This window comes from Numenius arquata, chromosome 2 (assembly GCF_964106895.1).
Source record: "Numenius arquata chromosome 2, bNumArq3.hap1.1, whole genome shotgun sequence".
NCBI lineage: Eukaryota > Metazoa > Chordata > Aves > Charadriiformes > Scolopacidae > Numenius > Numenius arquata.
In genome coordinates, this window is record NC_133577.1 from 47804774 (window position 1) to 47828183 (window position 23410).

General features: G+C 46.3%; 1 protein-coding gene across 1 annotated transcript in view; it reads left to right on the forward strand.

Annotated features, from left to right (window-relative positions):
* Positions 1-23410, forward strand: part of STUM (stum, mechanosensory transduction mediator homolog) — a 43351-nt gene that overhangs the window by 16146 nt on the left and 3795 nt on the right. The window contains exon 2 of the mRNA XM_074144580.1: positions 18284-18463. Within this exon, the coding sequence (XP_074000681.1) occupies positions 18284-18463 (180 nt within the window). The remainder of the gene's footprint in view (positions 1-18283; positions 18464-23410) is intronic.

The following is a 23410-nucleotide window of genomic DNA, read 5'->3' on the forward strand; positions in this document are numbered from 1 at the left end:
TCTGTTCTTCAACAGAAGAAAGGGAATGCTAGCACACATAATTACACAGACATGCATTGGGCTATCATTAGTACTTATGAAACGCTAAGATAAGGAGAACTAGATGAAGCACTGCTGTTGGTCAGTATGGACATTAGGAGATAAATGACAGTATGTTCAAAGCAGAATAAGTAGAGAAATATATGCAGAGTTGCTTGCATATGTTGAAAAAATATTGAAGGATTATAAATAGTTTAGGGCCAGACATTTGAAAAGGATAAGAACTATGTTTGTGTTTTCTCCCTGCTGAGCAGTTTGGCTCGGTTGTTAATCTTCACTAACTGGAAAATAAAAAGCACTTTTCCAATAGACTTTTTATTGCCTTAATCCCAGATTTAGAAATGCAATGTTTCACGTAGATCCTGTGCATGGTGCGGACTATGCCCTTCTTGTGTGATTTCCACTTAGCTAGCAACAATGGGACTGAACTTTCCCACAGCACTGCACAGGTTCTGCTTTAAGGTATTCTGTGATTTAGGGACTTTCTAACCCACAAGTTGTAATTGCATCCCCATATTGTAGTAGCCTTTGACTGACCTTTCTTCTGTGTGTATTTTGATCGGTATTAGTTCAATTAGTAGTGAGGGGGAGTTGATCACACCATCTTACTCTGCCCAGTCCTCTTCCCACTCTCATCCCACCCCAAATCTGGTCTTGCTTTCTGTCAGGTGGTCAAAAAGCAGTTCCGGTTCCACATCACCCATAGCTTCTAGTACATGCATCTGCTTGAGCCATCCTGCTGCCAGCCATACTGTCTCTCGGGTGAGGCACGGTGGGCTTTGTGCAAAGCACCATCCCAGTTTCCAAATGTTCAACCAAAAGATCAAACACAACCCTGACGGCAGCTCACATTTGCCTAGTTCCCTCCAGGAGCCGGGACAGTTACCAGGGAGCTTAAGCAGCAATATTTGTTCTGCCTCTGCAGGAACAGGTTGGTTTTGAGGCTCTTTCTAGGAAGGGCAGGGTGATCCAGGGAGACCTTATGGCCCCTTCCAGCACCTAAACGGGGCTACAGGAGAGATGGGGAGGGACTCTTGATCAGGGAGTGAAGCCATAGGACAAGGGGGAACAGTTTTAAACTGAAAGAGGGGAGATTTAGATGAGATCTCGGGAAGAAATTCTTTCCTGTGAGGGTGGTGAGACACTGGACCAGGTTGCCCAGAGACGCTCTGGCTGCCCCATCCCTGGAGGTGTTCAAGGCCAGGCTGGATGGGGCTTTGAGCAACGTGGTCTAGTGGGAGGTGTCCCTGCCCATGGTGGGGGGGTTGGAACTTGATGACCTTTGAGGTCTCTTCCAACCCAATCCATTCTATGATTCAACAGTGATTCCATTTGTAGAGCACAGCATAATTAATCATTACTGTCTTGACATCCTACAGTAGGCCCTTCTGCTTAGATGACTGCAGAGTCCTAATTGCCCCAGTATCTGAGACAGAGACATGTGGTTTGCTGTGGATGGCTCTGATGGCCTGTAGTCTTGGTGGTCCTGTTCCAATCTGTCTCCAAGGAAAGTTTAATAAGATGCAGCTGCTTTGTGATGTGGTCCTAATACATAGAATACATAGGATTTTGCATAGAACAGACATTTTTCTCTACAAAATACTAATTGTAAAATTTAAGGTAATTTTTCATGACTGCATCTGGTTAAACAAATGTTCCTTTGAATGACAATAACAGGCTTCTGCTAGCAGATTGTTCTGTGTAGCACAGTCAGCTAAAAATACATGCTTTTTTTTTTTTTCATTGCAGGCACAATAAAAGATGGCAGAATAGCTCTAATGTGTCAGATTGTTACTTTTGTACAATACTGTACCAGAAATTTTATTTTGTAGAATGTGAGGGAAGAAAAAATGCTATGTTTTTGTCACTAAAATGAAAAAAAAAAAAAAAGGAATTATTTTAGCTAGAAATGTGGTGTTATTTAATGCTTAAGTGTAGGAAGCTCTAATGACTGTAGAAATACACTTCAGGCACCTGTAGGGATTAGCATAGAAGAGTAAGGAGTTCCTAAGTAGGAAGAGATCAGCATGGTGTATAGAGGTATATCAATAGTCTACTCTTTCAGAGAGCACACAGCAGCCTGTGCTTTTGGGAGGTGAGAGGGAAGCATGAACTCATCAGTTTGTGTTAGTGATTGGCTATCTCTCTGCCACTACCTACTGACTTTGGGCAGGATAAGGTATAGCCTTCTGTCATTTTGGTGGTTAGAACTGCAGGTATCTATGTGTGAAGAAAAGTATCTGACCCATTCGTTAGTTTTAAAAAATAAAAGAAATAAATAAAATAATCACGCAACAGTGATCCCCCTAATATGGATAAGGACATATGTTAATTACCGAAATAAATTGTTGCAACAAGTTACCTTGTGTCACACAAAGTACAACAGATCCTTAATTCAAGGGTAAGGGTTGTGTGTTGCAGGGTATATAAATGATAACAGCAACAGATGTTCATCAGCTCCAAAAGTAAAGTCTTAGAGTGGAAAGCATTTGATATGGTGTGTGAAGGAGAACTGTGGCTGGAGAGTAGGTTATAGCGATTGAAGTGAGTGTAAGGAAAGAAAAATCATTGAACTTGATGTGGGAAAGAAAAAGGAATAGTGTTTGGGGTGACCTGCATGCATGGGAGAGGGAGGAATTAAATATGTAATTCTACTCCTTTTCTCTTCACTTGCAAGCCTGATTGACAGGAAGGTGGTTGGTGGTGTCATCAGCGAGGAACATTCGCCACACAGGGAAATGGAGTTTGACTTTGCAGTCCTCGAGTTAAGACAAGAGGATGTTCAAGCAGAGGTACCAGAAAGACTGGGCAGGACACAGGAGAAGTGTCCTCCAGAGATGCAGGAGTTTGAGTCGCTGGCACAGAGATGGAGATGGCACGTGAAGGCTCGTGTGGGGATGAAGTTTAAAGAAGTCATGATATGGAGGGAACAGAAAATGGGGAAGGGAATTGCAGAGGCTCAGTCTGTCCCTCTGTGAAATAGGAAGAGAAAGGTAGCAGAGTGAGGCATGTTGAGGATGTGATAGGAGAAAGGCAGATGGTAAGATGTCAAAGAGCACAGAGCCCCTAATATACTCCAGAGCCAGGACCCAGAGATACCACAGCATTTAGTCAGGAGCAGAGGTCCTGACACTCGCCCAGACCCTTTGCAGACCTTGGTGAGAACAGTATCAGCAGAGGGGGAGGAAGCCTCACTTGTAAAAGAGGAAAAGATTGAGGTAACCTTGTGACATTTCCTGGCCAGAGGGAGGAAGTTGGTTAGGGTAGCTGAAAGACAAGTGGAGCTGCATAAACTGAGTTCATGTAGTAGTGTGAATGCTGATATGGTGAAGCCAGGCCAGAAATTAGCTTAAACCACAATCATCTATTAGAAGCTGCAGGGTTACAGGAGCTGGATAACCAGTCTCCCAGCTGTACAGCTTCTGGGCACAAGGTGAGCCTGGACAGCCTTCCAGGATCATGATTCTGCTCATCTGAGGAGCAAGGAGAGCAACACCAGCTGCTGTATGGAGCAGAGCCTGGTCCTTGTCCAGCACAACAGACCTGCTAAAAAGTTAGTAAAGTGCTTATATGCACATTAGATCAATTTTCTACAATTTGTAATTCTGCTTAAATGTGTATCCAGGGCAATTCATGTTAGCCCTGTTCAAGTTCACGTTTGAATTTTATTCATCAGCCTCACACAGAGCAGCAGGCATATGATGTTTGCCATGGCCTGTTGCTATGATTTAAAAGAACTGTCTTTCTGCTGTTTGCACTTCTGAATTGCTGCCAAGATCAGGTTAGACCTGATGAGCCAAATTAATCCCCGGTGTAACTCTGTGGCAGTCAGTGGATTTATGTCAGAGATGAATCCGGGCCCAATATAGATGTATTTTTTGGCAGGAGGAAAAGAACGCTGACATAGGAATGAGTAAAGGCTAGATGGATGGTCCCTCAGCTGAGCCTGCCCTTTCAAGAAGTGTTTTCTCTCTACACCCACCCCTTCTTTCCAAGGACATGCGTTCCTGCACCTTCCCTGCTGCTTGCTCTGGAGTCCTGAACCAGGAGGGCCATGCAAGATACAAATGGTGGTCCTTGGTGGGTTAGATGTTCTAGAGCTTTTTGAGCTGCTCCACAGCCCCACAGGCTCTTGAGGGAGACACTACATAAAACCAGTTCATGAGAAGATACAGCAGGAGTAGCTTTGGGGATATTCAAGAACTGCAGTATGAACTCTTTGGAACAGGGAGAATCTTCTGGTGCTCATACATTGCCTACCACAAGGAGGTCCTGACCCTGGCTGGCACTCAAGTAGCAAATGTGAATTTCCTTTCGTCTGCAGGACTGGTACCCCCCAAAAAACCCTAGCCCTGTTTAGAAAACACCATGGAAAACTGGGAATTCCAGTTGGTCAACTGGAGGACATACAGAAGCAGAGAAACAGAAGATTTGTTTAGGTTGTGAAGTCTTGTGTTGCAACATTAGTGCTGAGTGCCAGGGTTAGTCCCCTGCCCCAAGTCTGAGGGCTTCTCTGTAAGGCAGGAAAGGACATTTAAAAGTCTTGAATCTCAGCTCAGCTTCACCCTTTAACATTTTAGGTAAGTGCTTCCAGCAGTCTCGCATAGGAGAGTTGAACCATTTTACTGTGGTTCCTAACCTTACCGTAACCTATTCAGCATGAAAATTATAAAAAAAGAACGACAGGCAGGATGGAACTATGATAATTTTCAGTTTCTCTCTGTGTGAGACTTTCCATGGTACAGCTCACTCCATATAAATCTTCTCTAACCCCTGAAGAATAGTGTCCTTGAATCATTGTATAATAGAGGTATTACTTTTCATATTTCACTCAGAATAATTACAGGCTGTACTGTGATGTTCGGAACTCAGTTCTTTGTGATATCTACAAACAAATGCATATGCATTTCTATCTAATGCTTAAGAGTAGCTAGATGGAAAATTATTTGGTAAAGGGAAAATTTGTCCTGTAATGAAAATAAGTGTAAATTGGATGCCATTTCCTGCAAATTGGGAATGCAAGAACTTCTAGAGACAGTGGTGTGCAGGGGCCCATGTGTGCCCATGTACCCATGGGCACACATGTACCCATGGGCCCATGGTGTGCAGGGGCCCATGAAAAGGCCACATGTAAAATCCCCCCACATGCTTACACAGCTGTGCAGAGGCCTGGGCTTTGCTGGACACGTCTTGGCTGGCCAAAAGGCATTAACTGTTGGTGGATAATCTGGCTTCTGAACATGACCCTGTGTTCATCTGCGCTTCCGATCTGCTCAACTAAGCTGTGGTGTTTCTCCTTTAGCTTTGCTTTCAGACAAAAGAGGACTAGACCCTAGCAGGGGTTTGGAACAAGATAATCTTTAAGGTCCTTTCCAACCCAAGCCATCCTATGATTCTATGAAACAATGATTTTATCCAAGTAAATATTTCTTTTAAAGACAGACCACGCTTCTATTAAAGTACTATTTCCCCTTAGTACAAAGGCATCTCCCCTCTGAGGCTGGCTGAGGTGTTTGATATGAGCATGTATGCTCTCAAAGGGGCAACATCAAGTCAACGTCTGTTGACTGGAATTTCACCTGGTTTGGTATCATCAGCAACTCCCAAGCATGCTTTCTGCTCGGGTGTACTGATTACTATGAGGGTAATTACACTGGATGTTTAAGAACCAGAACAGCTCTTCAAAAACAAATTGAAAAATCATGAAGTGCTCTATGCTCAAGAGCTGTTAGTTGTGTAATGGCAAGGGGACATGGCTCTGGGAAAAGAAACTGAGCTAGATCAGCTAAGCCTTGCATAGAGTAGGTAAAACCAGTATTTGGTAGAGTAGGCAAAGTATTATAGAATAGCCGAGGTTGGAAGAGACTTCTGGAGGTCACCTAGTCCTTCCTCCAAGCGGGTTAAATCAGAGCAGGTTGCTCAGGTCCTTGTCCACAGTATCATGGGATACCTGCTGATGCAGATGCAGTGTGGTAGCCTCCACAGTCTCCACATTTTCTCCACCCTAATAAGAAACCTTCCTTTTAGAAAACTATGCTAGCGGGGCTGAATTCATTTGTCTTGGCTGGTGCTCACATTCACAGAATCTGTAGAGTCAGGGGTCACTCCAGCCTGCTCTATTTATGGAGTGATGTCAGGCACAAGGTACCACAGCTCATTTCTCTACTGCCTGGGGCCTTTCCATGGAGAGCTGAAAAGGCTCTGGAAGGCTCCAGGTCCTCCCCCCATAAGAGAAAGAGCATAGACAGCAGGTCATGCGTAGAGGCTCACCCTGGCTATGTGCTTCACCTCTGCAATTACAGCACCCGCCTTAATTGTGCTCCTTGCCAAAGAGAACGTGGGTTGGTTGCAGCCCAGCTCCGAGTGGATCCTTGTCCTCCTCATCCCACACTGCTCTTCTACAGAGTCAGTCGTGTTTGAATCTGCTGTTAGTGTGGGAAATTTCAGTTAAAATGGGCACAAGTTAAGCTGCAGAAAATGTTCCCTGTGGGTTTTGTTGAATAGGGCAAGACAGCTTTATATTCTCCACCAGGTAAACTGTCATGAAATGAGATTTTTTTAGTTGTTATCTGTCTGAATCACCTGAAGGTAACAAAGCCAAACTTAGAGCGTAAAGCATCATCTCCTAAATATTTCAGATGTTATATACGTTAATGAGATGGCAACTTTGCAGTGGCTTTAGTAGTTAAACAGTGCTTTAAGAAGAGTGCTTTTGTAAAAACTGTCCTATAAAAGCAAGACCTGGTCACTATTTGACTTACGGTGGCATTGAACAGAACAGTGAGATGGCCCCATATATTAAGTGCATGAAAGATGGTAAGTCTCCTGGAGCAAGGACTATCCAAATAGAAAGGACACTTGAAAGTAGGGGTGTTAACATCTTAATTACGTTACTCCAGCACTACAAGAATAAAGGTACAGGTTCAGAATTATTTAGCAAGTGGCAGTAAAACCAGGACTGAATTCTGGTCTCCCAAATCACATTCCAAACTCTTGGGTGCAACACCGCACCCCCAGGCTACTCTCTCATGTCCCCTTTAAGTCCCTGCTTGAGTTGCTTTGGCTCATAAAATGCATGCGCTGAGTTTTCTGGATAAAAAACCCCAGGTCTTTTTGTTAGTCTCCTGCACGCTTACCACTGCTGATCTCTGAACATTTATGTCACAGTTTTGTTTTACATTCCTATACTACTTCAGAGATAGCTTGTACTTTGGGGTCATTTTGAAGGCTGGTGCACTTCATTACACTTCAGTTTCAGCTGTCTGTCTGTAGCAAAATCTCTAATTGCTCCACAGCCCTATCTAACTTTCTAATAAGATTAATTCTGTCTTATGTCCTAGTAGTCCCTATTTAACATAATTTGTCTTCACAGTTAAGGACTCCAGGGTATCACAGCAAGCTCAGATTCACCGCTCGGTGCATGTTAGAAGTAGTTAATCTATTCTTCCACAAGCAGAGAAAAATATGGTTAGGTAGCTTCAAAGGGCTAAATTAGTTGCAAGGCAGCGATCAGCGAGATGGACAAGGAGGCAAGAAAGCTACAGACCTCGCCTGGAACCGTGGCTGCTTGGCTGAATCCAGACAGACAGGACGGGAGGGAGAGACCCTTACGCTGCCCTTCGCCCACTGCTTTCCTTTGGCTGCTTAATTAGAGTGTCCTGAGATGGGCACTAGTGGCACTTAATTAACCCACGGGATGGCAGAGGCAGGAAAAAACACTGAAGGTTTGATGTGGCTTCATCCAGAAAAAAACCCATATGCCCTTCTGAGCCCTTGGACTAGTGTGGAAGTCGAGACTGGAGGGTCACGCATGCCCACCCACCCACTCCGTACCTGACAAGAAAGAGCTTTCCCCGGTACAGAGAATTAGGAATAAACTTCAGTTAATCATTGTAAGACAGGAAACTACTGGAAAGAGTCCAGCAAAGGGCAACGAGGATGATTCAAGGATCGGAGCATCTCCCTTATGAAGAAAGGCTGAGAGAGCTGGGACTCTTTAGTCTGGAGAAGAGAAGGCTGAGGGGAGACCTTATCAATGCTTATAAGTATCTAAAGAGTGGGTTGAAGGAGGAGGGAGCCGGACTCTTTTCAGTGGTTCCCAGCAATAGGACGAGGGGCAACGAGCACAAGCTGGAACATAGGAGGTTCCACTCAAATATGAGAAAAAACTTCTTCACAGTGAGGGTGACAGAGCCCTGGAACAGGCTGCCCAGGGAGGGTGTGGAATCCCCTTTGTTGGAGATTTTCAAGACCCGCCTGGATGCAGTCCTGAGTAACATGCTCTGACATGCTCTGGGCAATCCTGCTTCAGCAGGGGATTTGGACTAGATGATCTTTATGGTCCCTTCCAACTCTAAAAATTCAGTGAAATTCAGGGAAATTGGCTAGAGCCTTGGTGAATGCTCTTAAGAATCCATGGCCTTTTCCTTATTATTTTTCCACTGTTGCACAGCTCTTATTTCCAGGGGCCGTTAGGAACTGGAGGTATCAGAAACCCAAAAAGCTTTCCTTTAAAAGTGGTTTCATGGCCACTCCAAAATGAGGAGGGGCTCTCTCCAGAGAATCTGTTCTTGAGGCTTCCAGGTTTGTACAGTTTGGATGAAAAGCCACATCCAAATTATTTTGCTATCAGTTGCATAAAACTAAATGGCTCGAGGTTTGTTCCTGGATGTACATCCAGAAAACAGAAAATGGATTTCTGGAGGTGCTTGAGAATCGTGAATTAAGATCATAGTCTTAAAAAATAAGAGCTATTTTACTGGAAGGTTGTTTCTGTCTCCTCAGTTCCTCTGTCACTTGGATCCTGAGCTCCTGCAGAGCAGCCTGGGACTAGGAGAGACACAGCAAAGCACCCGAACTGGTGTTCCTGGGTGGTTGGTGGGAGCATGAGGTGTAATAAGCACTTGGTTTAATAGTAGACAGCACAAATACAGAGTTCTACGTGGCAGGAGACAGCAGAGAGATACCAGCAAGGAGAGCTGTTTCCATGAAACAGAGCTTTTAAGTTGCTGATAAAATTCCGGAGCAGCAGAAAGGCACCCACTTAGGGCAGATGAGCTTATAGCAAAGTGCCCTGTGCTGTAAACCGTGGTCATGCCTTTTGTTCTCCCTTATGTTTGCTGTTATAATTGGAAGCCAATTACATTATTTCTCTCAATGCTGGCATACTTAATAAGGATACAAATTAATTAAGATTCTCTCCTCATTCCATTAGCAAAGAAAAAAAAGTAAGCATCGAGCAGAAGCAAGATTGGTGTCACGTTCACAGAGTCAGCCTGTCTGCTAGTTAAGCGTGGCAAAGAATTTCTCCTTGTGGCACCGTATCTGGGAAACATGGCAAAAGATGATACTTCTGGTGTAGATGGACTTACCTTAAGCAATTAATTTTATGCAACTGCAGGTATTGTTTGGTACATACTTCCCCATTTTCCTATATCTAGGTTTCTGCATAGTAATTTCCCCTTCTCCTCCTCCGTTTTACTTTTGGGAAGCTACAAGTTTTCCTCAGTGGTTCATACTGTTATAAAGCATGATGCAACATGTCAGTGGCAATTCTGGGACCGCACCTTTTATAGAATGGGGGGGGGAAATTAGTTTGGGAGTCAGGCAGGTACAGTTTGCAAAAGTAATTCAGCAGCAGCAAATCATAGAATCATATCCTGGCAGAAGCCTGAGGTCTGCTCCACCACTGTGGATTACACAGTTGGACTCCACATCACCATTCAACAGAAGTTCTTCAGTCTCAAATTCTTCAAGCACATCCTTAATTTTAAGCATCAAGTCAACAGAATTAAACCATAGGACTGGACTGGAAAACTTCACCCAAGGATTGTGGAATGTCTGGCAGCAGAACAAGCTGTACTGCAATCTCACTATTTATGGGTGGCTGCTCTTAAGTGTTCGAAATGTTGCAGTGCTGCGGAGTAAAAATAATGCCAATGGCTCCATGTATAATTAAAGCTTTAGTAAGTCATTTCACCTTCATGCAGCAAACCCCCCCCCTCCATGTAATTTAAGATTTTGCTGTGTATTTTTAGCCTTGGGAGTCTGTGAAAGTTTGTTGCAGTCAAGTTTTGAAGTTTGTGTTAAAAAACTCTGCGTTTTCAGAAGAGTTAACTTTTTCTAAAGCATTAAATATGAGGAAAAAAAAAATCTCATTTTTGATGCAAAGGCAATGCTATCTCACTTGCACGTGGGCCGTCTTCTGTAGATGCTACATAAAAAAACCTGTCAAGTCTGTTCTGACCACATGAGACAAACCTACTAATAACAAACAGATGCAGAGCACTAGCTCAGTGCTGGAGCTACAGCCACGCACTCAAAATGCTTGTATATGTAATGCTTTGGGACGGGCTGGACATTTTTCACGTGTGTAAGGAAACCAGAAAGCTAATCCTATATACAGCCCGCCTTCTGCGGACTCGGGAGTTGGAACAAATCCTGTCGAGACAAGAACTGCAAGCACCAGCTCTCACTTGTCAAGCGACTGTGTATTTTTGTCCGTAACGAGGCCAAAAGGACCGGATGGAGCCAGAATTCACTTTGAATGTCCTTCCGATATGGAAGGGGAAAATAAAAACAATGTGCTGGCAGAAGCCAAACAAAGCATTTTTAATAGCAGGCCACAGAGGAAAATTCATGAGCTGCTCTCCATGGCAACATCTAGGTTCTGTCACGTTTGCTGCCTCCACTCTCTCCTCCTTCCCTTTCTCTTCTCCCTCTCCTACTCTTCGGCTCCTGCTGTTCTTGCCCAGGTCCTGCCCACACTGTTTCCCACAAGACCTGGCTTTTGTGGGCAATCGCTTTGCCACCAGGTGTCTGCACATCAGTGATGTTCCCCCCCTTGCAGCAGCACTTGTTATGCCTGGCCCTGTGCACGTGGGATTCCGATTTTTTGATTTTAAGAGGTGGTGCCTGGGACCAAGCAAGCCTCTTGTTTTCTAACCTGTCTTTCTCCAGCTCCTGCTCTTCTTCCCCCTCAAATTGTTAAAGCCACCCCTCTGCCCTAGCCCCCTCTCACTGGATTTGGCAGGGGTAGGCTTTAGTCTATTATTCCCATATTATTTCCCTTTAGTTCCAGGGAACCTAGTCCCCTGGAAGCGGGGAGAAAGCTTGCCAAAGGCTGTTTAATCAAACTTTAGCCTGAAAAACCCACCAAGTTTTCTTTTAAGGTGTTACCACCATTATTTCTAGGAGAAAAACAGGTAAACGCACCAAGCTCTGGTTTACTTCCATGGCTGAAATGGACTACAAGGGGAAGGATGTAGGGGATGCCACTGACACTCAGGTGACATACCTAAATCTTGCTGATGCTGCAGCCTTGTTTTGTGGTCTTGCTGTCTCTACTTTCTTTATATTTCAAGAGAAAGAAGTCCAGCATCTACTAACAGGTGAAGAATTGTAAGTGACCAACTCTGTACCGTGGGCTGAGCATTGGCCCCAACACTGCAAGAAGGCCACAGGCCCTTAGAATCATAGAACATGTTGGGTTGGAAGGGACCTTTAAAGGTCGTCTGGTCCAACCCCCCGGCAGTAAGCAGGGACATCTTTAACTAGATCAGATTGCTCAGAGCCTCACCAAGCCTGACCTTGAATGTCTCCAGGGATGGGGCCTCCACCAGCTCTCTGGGCAACCTGTTCTAGTGTCTCACCACCCTCATTGTAAAGAACTTCTTAGTGTCCAATACAAACCTACCCTGCTCTAGTTTAAAACCATTTCCCCTCGTCTTATTGCTACGTGCCCTTGCACTTCAGCTAGATGCTCTGCTCCAGGAGTGCAGCTGCAGTTGTGAGCACTTATTTTCAAGGGGGGTTGAATTGCCAGTGGATTGGTGTCTTCCATTGCTTGCCATGAGTGCCTTCTGAGTGGGAATATACCTCCTGGCAAAGGAGTACCTGGCCACGGAGCCAGGGCCAGGTTCTCGAGATGGTTTAGCTCCCTCAGGAGGGCATCCTCCAGCTTACTGTACCTCTGCTGTTGCTGCAAACCAGAGAGATTCACTGCACGCCCCCTGCCCACAATCACAGCTCTCTGGGGAAGCCATGGGAGAATGAGGCATGGTGGAAGTCCTGACAAGAGCCCTGTGCTCGCAACTGCAAGAGCCATGGCAGATTACACATAGGTACATCAGATGTTCTTCTGAACCAGCTTTTTCTGTTCAGAGAGCTGCAGTAAGTGCGGAAAGAAAACACTCTTATCTCAAATGGTTTAGGTGATACAACCTGCACTGGCAAGGTCTCTTTGATACTGCCTAAGCCCTAGTGAATTCCAGCCAGGTGGTGACTGGGGACACCAATAAGGACTCATGCTGGCCAGAACAACTGCCAGGGGTTTACTTTGCAGCTGTTTTCCTTAAAGACAGACAATTCTCTGCTTTAGGAAACTTCAGCAGATAGTCAGCCTGAGTGTTAATGTTTTGCAGCTTCATTTTGTTGTGCTATTAACAGTGTCCTTTCCACAGCCCGGATCTACCCAGGGAAAGGGTATTCAGCATCAGCAGTCACTATTGTAGCCCTTTCTTGGGCAAGTTTTAGTAGTTCTCTTTCCCCCGTTATAATCCACAGGACTACAGCTTAGCATTTTGATCAATGCCAAGGATGAAAGGCCTCCACAACTGAGACAACTCCTTACAGTTCAAAGTAGAGTATAAAAATGAGTTCAGGACACTGAAGACCCAAGGATGTCTTGACCAGTAGACAACATGTTCACTGTGATACTGAAGCAATCCCTATCACCCTTCTCACACATTTTTTTTCTGACTCACGCAAGCAAGAACCAGCACATCTCATGAATTTTCAGCACATCCACAACATCTGCCTCTCATACCTGCCAACACTGTTTAGTGACAGCTAATAATCATTTTACTTAAAAAATTCAAAGGCATTTCAGATGTGTCCCCACACAGAGCACTCCCCTGACACAATACAGCTGCTCAGGTACGTCTCATCCCCACAAAATACACACTCATTAACTACCTCTCCCACTGTCAATCCAACAGATTTCCTTGCTCCTACAGACACCTCAAATTCCATTCCCTTCTCCTTCCCATCTTTGCCTGTGCTTACCTGCAGCTGTGCTCCGGCATCATGACACGGTCCCATTTTACCCTCTGGGAGCAGGAAAAGAAGCACCATCCCACTGCCTTATTTGCTCCCAGCACTGTAGAGGAACACCTTAAATAACTTCCAGGCTTGTGGGAAGAGGAAGGGGTGTTTCCTCAGCCCCTTCCTGGCTCCACGTTCTCATAGGGTAGGGACCGCGATCATCATCGGCTTCATGTGCTGCCCCTGACTGCAGTAATTTGGGTTTCTGCTATTGCTCCACCTGTAACAGGGCAGCTCATCAGATGTGATTTCCTTGCAGCAGAGATGCTTTCTGTTGCGAAGTCTCAGATACCTGCTAGTCAGCGGAAAGGCCACTAATGAGTTGTCTGTGTGCTCAAATTGCTTACACTGTGGCCATCGGTGTCTCGTCTCCCTCTGTTTTGCACCCTGGCTCAAATCAGGCTCTGACATCTGATGTTTCTGGGAAGGTGCCATCAGAAGTTTACTCACAGCCAGGTCCTCCATATGAAACATGCCAAGCTCCACATCTGGCTCAAACTCCTGCAGGAGTGCCCAGGGTAGGTTTTCTTGCAAAAATATTAGAGAAAAACTTCTCTCGTGCAGTTTAAGATATTCCATAACACAGTCACTGCTGCACTCGGATAGCGTGGAGGAGACTGTGGTCAGGACAGCACACGGGCTTTACCTCATGTCTTCCTCCACCCTGGATGAGTGACCCAAACCAGGAGAGGTCTCTCCAGGGTGTGAGTTTTTCCTCTAAGATATAAACCCCAAACTGTTCCTCTCTCACACTATTTTGGTGTATTCTGTGAGGCCAGGAACCATCAGGTGATGCCCTTGAGAAGGCCATGGCTGCCAGGGCACCAGCATAAACTGCAGAGGCGAGTTTATCCTGTGTGACGATGGACCAGAGAGAAGAGAAAGGGCAAAACCCCCTCCTTTGTCTCTCCTTTTATGGTAGTGTCCCAGAGATACCACGTCCCCTTCGCGTTCAATGGGTTAAACTGTTGAAAACAAAAAGCCTTCCATGTTTACTGGTGTGAGCTAAAAATACCCCAATTCTGCTGACAGCAAAAAGCAAACATGGACTCCCAGAGGCTTTCTTCCCTTGCTGAAAACAGCGTGTGGTGCCCCAGCTGGCTGACACTGCCCCGAGTGAAATGAGAGGGGATGAGTTGAGGGACCCAGCTTGGCTTCCTGTCCCCTGCCAGCACACGGCGCCTTCACCCTCTGCCCAGAGCTGCTCCAGAAGGACAAACCTCATCTCCCACCCATCCCTCTGCCCAGCCCCTGGTGCTCAGTGGCTCCGGGTGCCAGGTGTGCTCTATGTCTCAGCCAGGTGATTGCAATGGGCCCTGATGCCCCACGAGGTTGAACAAACAGACTCATTAGGTAGCACAGGATATCTTCCCTTCACCCCCTCTCTTCTGTCCTCAAAGAGGCTGTATTAATTCACGATTTAAAATAATCATAGAACCACAGAATGGTTTGGGTTGGAAGGGACCTTAAAGATCATGGAGTTCCAACCCCCCTGCCCTGGGCAGGGACACCTCCCACTAGGCCAGGTTGCTCAAAGCCCCATCCAGCCTGGTCTTGAACACCTCCAAGGATGGGGCAGCCACAGCTTCTCTGGGCAACCTGTTCCAGTGTCTCACCACCCTCACAGGAAAAAATTTCTTCCTAAGATCCAATCTAAATCTTCCCTCTTTCAGTTTAAAACCGTCCCCCCCCAGTCCTATGGCTTCACTCCCTGATCAAGAGTCCCTCCCCATCTCTCCTGTAGCCCCTTTAGGGACTGGAAGGGGTTCAAAGGTCTCCCTGGAGCCTTCTCTTCTCCAGGCTGAGCACCCCCAGTCTCTCAGCCTGTCTCTCAGCCTCTCCAAGCTGCAGTTTTCCTACCAAGTTTATGATTTCTAGGCTATACGTACTCAAGTGTCTGAGTGCTCCGTCAGGAAGGGGAATGGTTCAGTGCCCCAGCTCTGAGGCAGCCAGGAGGTATCAGCAGATACAGCTAGCTTGCTTGCTTGCCTTCCTCCTCCTCTCCATCTCTCTGCTTCCAGATGCAAACACTTCCATATTCGGCAATGTGTAACTTCGGCTTCTTAAGGGGAAAACATCTACCTTGGGAAATGTATTTAACACTCTTCTTCACATTTTAAAGTCTATGTGGACTATAGGAAAAATACATCATCTGTCTTCCGGCATGTCTCAGGTCTTGTGTTTAAAAATGCCATCAACCTCACAAAGATTAGCTAATCGTAATTAATAAAGAAAATGCACTGGCATTGGAAAATTGGCTCCTGTGAGTAGGAAAGTGGCCTGAAGGAGGAATCAGAAGCCAAGGTTCATGAGATTTTAATCCTAGCTTCTGTATCAACTCCCTGTCCAGAGAGGGACACTTAACTGCTTTGTTTGCTTTATTCCTTTCTGGATGGGACCAGACATTAGCTTAGTCACTGTGGTGTTTTGGGATTAATTAGCTAATTCAGCACCTTGCTCTAATGATGTAAAAATCTTAAAAGCTTCACTGGAAGGATTTGAAGCTGTAGCTTAAGAATTATTGCTCCTTTATGACTTTTTTTTTCTAACACATCTTGGAAGAGTTAAAGTTAAGGCAAGAGAGAAAGATTTTAATTTTCATTTTAAAAAGAGACATGCATTTCCATTTGGCAAGATTTTGCATCCTGATGGGAAAATGTAAACAGCCAGTCTCTGATCTTGCCTCAATCCATATTTAATCTCGGAGAGTGCTGTGGTGTAACTTTGCAGGCAACAGTTTTGGGAAGTGTGGGGGAATATTCCAGCCTTCCTTCTGCTTTGGAGAAACTATAAAGGAAAAAAAAAAAAAAAGGAGGTGAAGTGGGGCAGACATCTCCTGTAATGCTCCATGGAGGACACAAAAGACATGGAAGATGAAGTCACAGAGCAATGGAGAGACTTATACAACATCTTTTAGGATCTAAAGGATTTCTGTGCAGACCCTGTTGTTTTGGTGGGTAAGGGGGTGAAACCCTGCCTGTGACAGCTGAGCAGTCAGAGGATGAAGCCCAGGGGAGATTTCTCACAGCAGAGAAGATGATGGCCCTCTCCTGCTGTAGGGTTATCTCCCGCCACCCCATCAGTGCTCCCTGTTGCCGGGATACTGTGCCCGGCTTTGGCAAAGGGAGCAGGTAGGAGTACAAAATCAGCTCGAGCCAGCGGCAGGAAGATGAGGAGGGGAGTTTAGGAGCTGGTGGAGCGTTAGGAAGATGCTGGAGTTGAAGCATGCAGAGGGTGGTGAGATTAAAAATAGGCTGTAGCCACCCTTCCCCAGCATTTCAGCATCTTAACTGTCTCTTCTTTTGTGACCCACTGAAGAAGAGGCAGTGATGGAGAAGATTCTCTTCCAAAACCCTGGCAGTGAAGGACAAAATGGTATCTCAAGTTGGTGGTGTTCAGCCTGGAGAACAGAAGGCTCCAGGGAGACTTTAGAGTCCCTTCCAGTACCTAAAGGGGGCTACAGGAGAGATGGGGAGGGACTCTTGATCAGGGAGTGAAGCCATAGGACAAGGGGAAACAGTTTTAAACTGAAAGAGGGGAGATTTAGATGAGATCTCGGGAAGAAATTCTTTCCTGTGAGGGTGGTGAGGCACTGGCCCAGGTTGCCCAGAGAAGCTGTGGCTGCCCCATCCCTGGAGGTATTCAAGGCCAGGCTGGATGGGGCTTTGAGCAACCTGGTCTAGTGGGAAGTGTCCCTGCCCATGGTGGGGGGTTTGGAACTCAATGATCTTGAAGGTCCCTTCCAACTCAAACCATTCTATGTTTCTATTTTGCTCCTAACCAGATCCTTCTGCTCTCTCTGTCTGGTGAGGTCTTCTGGAAGTGTGTAAACTGTTTCCTTCCTGCCTTCAGCCAAACCAAGGGACTCCCTCCTTCTCCCAGGTTCAATGAGGCGCTTCTGTGCATCAGAGATGAGCTCATTCATTCATCTCTTACAGGTCACTTGCAGGCTTACAGCCTTTGAAAGAGAGAAGGACAATTTTTGTAGAAATCACTGAACATCATGCTGCCGGATTTTTAATTTCAAGTGTTCATCAAGGAAAGCATTTCACAGAACTGCATTATCCAGTACAATCCATATTACACCTACCTTGGCAAAGCTGTATTTATATTAAAAAAAGAAACAACAACCAAACAAAAAAACAACACAGAAAACAATTCATAACGACAAGAGGTGTTGAAATGCATACTTAGATCAGGTTGACTGAATCTCCCAGCCAACAGCTCGTACTTTATAGGCTTCAGAAACAGTTTCTTCTGCTCTTTGCCAGTGCTGGGGGTTTCTGCAGGTTGGTCGTGGCACAGACAAGGCTTCCCCAAGCTGTGGGTTTTAGCTAGCCACGGGCTCAGAACATCGGGCTTGAAATTCAGGAAGAATCTTTCTAAAGGCTGCTGTGGTGTAGGTTTTCCTCCCCCGCCAGCTTTAATTTTCATACATCAGTGAGGTCCTTCATCTGAAATTGTTTTAGGAAGCCTGAAGGGGTGTTGGCAAGTTTTGTAAGTTGGACACAAGCAGAGCCAAGGTCACCTGGCTCCAGCGCTGGCTTGACTCCTACTTTGTTAAAAACACCCTCTCAGGTAAGAGTTTGTGACTGTAAAGCATTGTGCAAAGATGCAGTGCCTCGTTAACACCCCCTTTTTTGTGTGTGCCACTTCTAGAGCAGTATTGGTGAATAGTAGCAGACTGCTAGCCGTGCCAGAGCCCTTCAACTTTCCAGAGCCAGTCCTGCTCTAACTCCCAGTGCAATTTTCCCTTTTATGGCTTCAGTGGGGTAAATATTCTCCCTGAGAGAGAGCCACCAGGTACAAAAAAGGTAGACTGATATTTCCAGACACATAGCACTCCTTGTAAACTGCCTACTGTGGCAGCTGGGGGGGGGGAAGGAGCCAAAACCTGAAAAGTGTTTTTACTTTCCTGAATTTTAAGTATACATGTCAGTGTAATTCAATGGGAGACAGAGGTGTGTTCAGGTGACATATGGCTTTGCCTCCATTTGTCCTCTTGCAAAGTCCTTCCAGCTTTTCAGCGCTGCCGTGGGAACACAAGAAGTGGGATGCTGGGAGAAGGGGGTCTAAGGGAAGGAATTTGGCACAAAGCCTTGCCTTTCACTGCATTTTCTTGCTGCTCTCTCTTCCTTAGGAACATTTGTATCCGCTTTCACCGTGCTGTGTGGAGCCCGGACCGACCTCCCTGACAGGCACAAGTGTTGTGTCTTCTGGCTGAACATCGCTGCTGCTCTGATTCAGATCCTGACGGCGATCGTGATGGTTGGCTGGATTATGAGTATATTCTGGGGGATGGACATGGTCATTCTCGCAAGTAAGTACAGGGCACTTCTCCCCCCCCAACTTCTGACCTCCGTGGCCACGTTGCTGGGTCCCAGCTAATGCCCCTGCAAGCTGTCAGGCTGTACTGTAGGGACCAAGATCCACAAGGATGGGCTCTGCAAGTCCACCAGAAACACAGTAGGCAGAGGAATTGCCGGGAGGCTGGTGGGTTGGGCCCTGTGACACATCTGGAAGAGCCTCCCATCCCACCACGTGGGTTAGGAACTTCCTTTCCCCTTTATAAAAGTCTGGAGTCCCCCCTCTGCTGTCTGGAGCTTTCTGCCATGGTCGCATCTGTGTGCATGTTTGAATGAGAAAGCGCTTTCTCCGTCACAACTCTGCATCTCTCTCGGTAGCAAGATCTTCCCGTGAGGCCATTTCTGCTCCCAGGGAACATACGGGGCCAGCTGTCCCCAGAAAAGCCGTGGGGACTCTTCTGAACCTGCCTTCCTCCCCAGAACACATTTGCCCAAAAGCTTTTTTTCATGTTTCACCAAGTTCTCAGGCTGAACAGGACTGTTTAGCTACTCCTAGAAGGATTTCCCCTACACCCTTCAAGGAGGCTCTAAAACATTGGTCTAGGGGAAGATGACAGGAATCCTTTTTTAAACATACATAATTTAGATCACTCGGTCAGCTAACTACATATTGCTCATCTAGAATACAAGCTCCATAACTTTATCTGCTAAAGATAAAGTTATCTACCACCTCTACCATGTTGCAGAGAATAAAGGTGACAACCTCGCCTCGCAGCTCATGTCTGCAAGACCCCATTCCCTTTCCAAAGGCTGGGAGAGGCTGGTGGGTATAGCCCCATGCCAGACGGGTCTGAGATCCTTCAAGGCTGGCAGGGCAGGCAGGTCCCAAAGCAAGTGCTTCTCCTGAAGAACATCTTACCTGCAGCTTTTGCCTTCTGGTTGGAAGGGGCTCCACTTTGTCATCTTGGCTGATGACATCTGTGGCTGCATGGCAGAGGAGAAGAGAGGGTCTCAGGAAGTTGCCTAAAGATTAAATGGATGAAACTGGAAAAAAAACCCCAAATGAAACAGCAGGAAACCAGTGCACATCTTCAGCTGCCAAACTGGGGGGTTAAACCCTCTCACCAAACCACCTGCCAATTTCTGAGTCAGCTTCAATTTACAGGCTGAGTTGAGGGCAATCCCCACGTAGAGCAAATGATGGATATTAAGAACCTTACCATAAGCAAGGGAAAAGGCTTTACTCAGGACAGAGGAAGCACTGTCCTTTGTTTTTCCCTGCAAACCACCTGGCAAGCTGCATCTCAGCTATACCTGCACATGGGGGCAGCCTGAGTTATTTCTGAGGATAAACTGTGAATTGGTGTACATCTGTGGTGTGTCTTTACGACCCTGCCTGATTTGTGTGTAACCCCATAATTATGTGTTCATAACCACATGCTCTTCTGCTGTTCCTCTGCTGGACAACCTCCACACATAGCACGCAGAGCCAGTTCTGCGGCTGCGGGGAGAGGCAGGAAAGCATCCATCCAGCTAGAGAGCCACAGCTGAAACCACAACTTGCTTTTCTCCATAGTCCTGTTCACGTATGTCCTTGGGTAGAGGGGTCTGGGGCTCAGGAGGGTCTTGCTGGTTTTCCAGTTTGGCTGGTGGGGAAAGATATACAGCTTGGAAGTATCTCCCCAGAGGTGTTCCTCACGCCTGGATGGACCCCACCAGTCTGGGAGGCAGAGGGTGGTGGGGATGCTCAGGCCAAGAGGTCCCCTTTGGTGGCCATCAAGAAGGGTAAGAGGAGTCAACATGCCTTATGTTAACCAGCTGTAGATCATCTGACAAGTTGCAGCCCTTGGCAGTTCCTTGCTGTCTCATTAAATAGCCAGGGTTTAAGTTTACTTAAAATGCAAATAATGGCTAAATAAAGCAGCTCTTGGTTGATGGATAATAAAAGAAAGAACTCATTTTTCAATCAAAGCTAAGAAGTGATCAGTTACTTCCAGCTGGATCAAAGAGCCTGCCAGACCTGAAGTGTTTTGTTTTTTCATGCTTTGTTTTCATGTTTAAAAAAAAGTAACAACTTTAGAAGATGAAACAGTGTGTCAAATGCAAGAAATAAGACAATTTCATTTAAAAACACTGCCAGGAAACATTTTGGGGTTTGTTTGCATGCAGACAGAAACTATTTGATGCACCGGACAGAAATTGTGTGCTGTTGCAACTCAAATCTGCGTTTGGGTGGGGAAGAGTTAAAAAAAAAAAATTAAACCACTGCCCACCTCTAGTCTTCCTCACTGTGAAATAGTGAAAAATACAATTTTCATGGGCTAAAGGCAGGGCAGAGTGAGTGATGTCTATCAGCTGGCAGAGAGGTGGGTGGGAGGGAGGGATGGGTGTTGCCATTTTTCACCTTCTAGTGCCAATTCCCCATTAAAGGGGAGCCTTGTGGGAGCCTGCTCTGAGCTTTGGGGGTAACGTCATACTGTCTTCCATGAGGGGAAAAAGGAGAAGAATTATAGGCCAATCGGGTGCACTTCGATTCCTGGAAGAAGTAATGAAACAAGTGACTTGCATTCATTTAGAAAATAAAAAGAAACAAAGCAACAGTCAGCCTGGGTTTGTCCGGAGCAAGCTGTGTCAGGCTGGCTCGATGCCCTCCTGTGGCAGAGGGATTAATTTTGTGAGTGGCAGCAGCCAGACATCCCTCCTGACCTTCAGATGCTGACACCATCTCACACAGCCTTCCCACCAGCAAGCCAGGGAGACCGTAGCCTGGTGTAAACGTCCCTGAGAACTGTTCTCTGACTGCATTTTCCTGGAAAGATATAAGGAGAGGGGTGTTGAAAAGTCCCTCCTGAATCTGGCTCTGTTGAGTATTTTCATTCATGGCTTGTTGATGGACCAGAGAAGGGGTCTTCTTGCACCGGTGGCTGCAACGATGGCAGGCACAGCGAGGGCAGCATCTGGAGTCAAGCAGATCGAAGAAACAGCCTGGAAAAACAAATAAATGCTGTTCAGTAGAGACAAGTCCAACACACTGAGGAGGGATTAATCAAGTGCATAAATACGAGCTAGGGAACAACTTGTTTTTCAGAGAAGGATGTGGTGGCTGCAGTGAGTCACAGGCAGCACTGGAGAACATTGCTGTGGGGGGAACAAACACCACCCAGACAGGTAGGAGCAGAGCCTGTAGGACATAAACTGGTCCCTTCACCTTTCTTGGCACACCTAAAGCTGCGGTGAGGCTTGTGGCCAGCTTTGGAGGCTGCATTCAATGTGGAGAACCTGGAGAGAGGCCAGAGGACCGTGAGAAAGCAGGCAACCAAGAGGCTCAGTGGGCTAATAAACGCGAGAGGGCAGCAGTTTAGCCCAAGACAGGCTTAAAGAACAGCAGGAACAATCCGTGTGGAAATTAGGAGATGTTTTCCCTCCAGTAACGTCAAAATGCTGAAGAGGTGGCATGGCAGGATCTGCCCTCTCTATCACTGGAGAACCCCAGGAGTGGGTAGACCCATGTGTGTCAGGAGCAAGGTGGGACACGGGAAGGGACTGACTGACCTTGAGGGGTCCTGCCCAGCACTCATCTCTCCTAAGGTGCCCTTTAGCAGGATGTATCCCAGAAGGAAGATTAATTGAATGCCGTTTTACTGTCACACTTAATTACTTTTGGCAGCACAATGGCACAGGGCATTTTCTCTGCTAATTTAAATGAATTGCCAGCTGGCCCAGTTAAATGCCACAGATATCTTCTTTAAGCAGCCATATGGCTTTGCCAGCCATCCTTCAGTTTACCTTGCTGTCTGAAAGCAAAGGTAGATTAAAAGGAAGCACTTAATTATTTTGAGAAAAAAAACAACTAAAAAAACCTACTCTGGGCTCTCTACTCCTGGCTGCAGATATCCCGCTGCCACACTGTGCTCTCCTCCAACCCCTCATCATGGCTGTGGAGACAAGGCATGGAGCTATGGTGAAACAGAGCTAACGAGCTGGCCAAGGCCAACTGGAAAACGAGCCTCCTAAAGGTTTCCAGGCAAGTTTTCCTTCTGCTCAAGGCACACCTTGTCCCCAAGCCCACGCGGCACACGTTCTTCGTCAGCTGCAACGAGCAGTGTGCAGAAAAAACGCAGAGGAACAGCCTTTCCAGGAACTCCCGAGCTGCTCAGAGCTCGTTATAGAAGGTTTTGTGCCATTTCTGGACAGAAATAACACAGTAATCAATATAGCAAATGTCACGCTGAGGTGGCACAGGGGACAGAAGTCAGGGACTGTTTGTCTGGAGATTGTTGTGCCTTCACTAGAACACAGCCAAGGAGCCAAGCCTGGTTTCTGAAAGGAGCCCTCGCTCAGCTTCTGGCTTCTGAATTAATGAGCAAAGGTGCCATCGCTTGTGGTTCCACAGGATGGGGACTCCTGCTGCAGCCCCAGCTTCCACAGGGGGCAGCCAGCTCTTGAGAACTGATTGCCACCCAGTAGTAAGACATTACCTGTAATCACACTGCCCACTTGTAGCTCCTTTGCTAATTACAGTGTTCAACTCTTGCCAGAAGATGATTGCACCACCGGGTTGTGAGGGACTTTGGAAAGTGTCACCAAGGCTCTCTTCTCCGCAGGGCCCCTGCCAAGACAGGTAACGCAGCTGCCCTGGGAAGGAGAGAAAGCAGAAAGCTTTTGAGAGGCTCAGAAGAGAAGAATATCCCAAAACAGCTGGTAACCCTGCACAAGATGAAGGCAATTCTGAGGAAAAATAGCCCTCTTGGAGCTATTATGGTTTTCTTAAAATCTAAATAGAACCATCCCCCAAACCGTGCCCAAGGAAAGTAGGTGAAATACCCTTTTTTGCGGTTTCCTACCAAATGTTGTGGTAGGTTAAGTTCTTAAAATATTGTAGGAACATTAAATACCACTCAGGGTTTGCAGCACCCACAGGGCTGAAGGTGCACCGTGGCTGTGAGTTATCTGTGGGCATG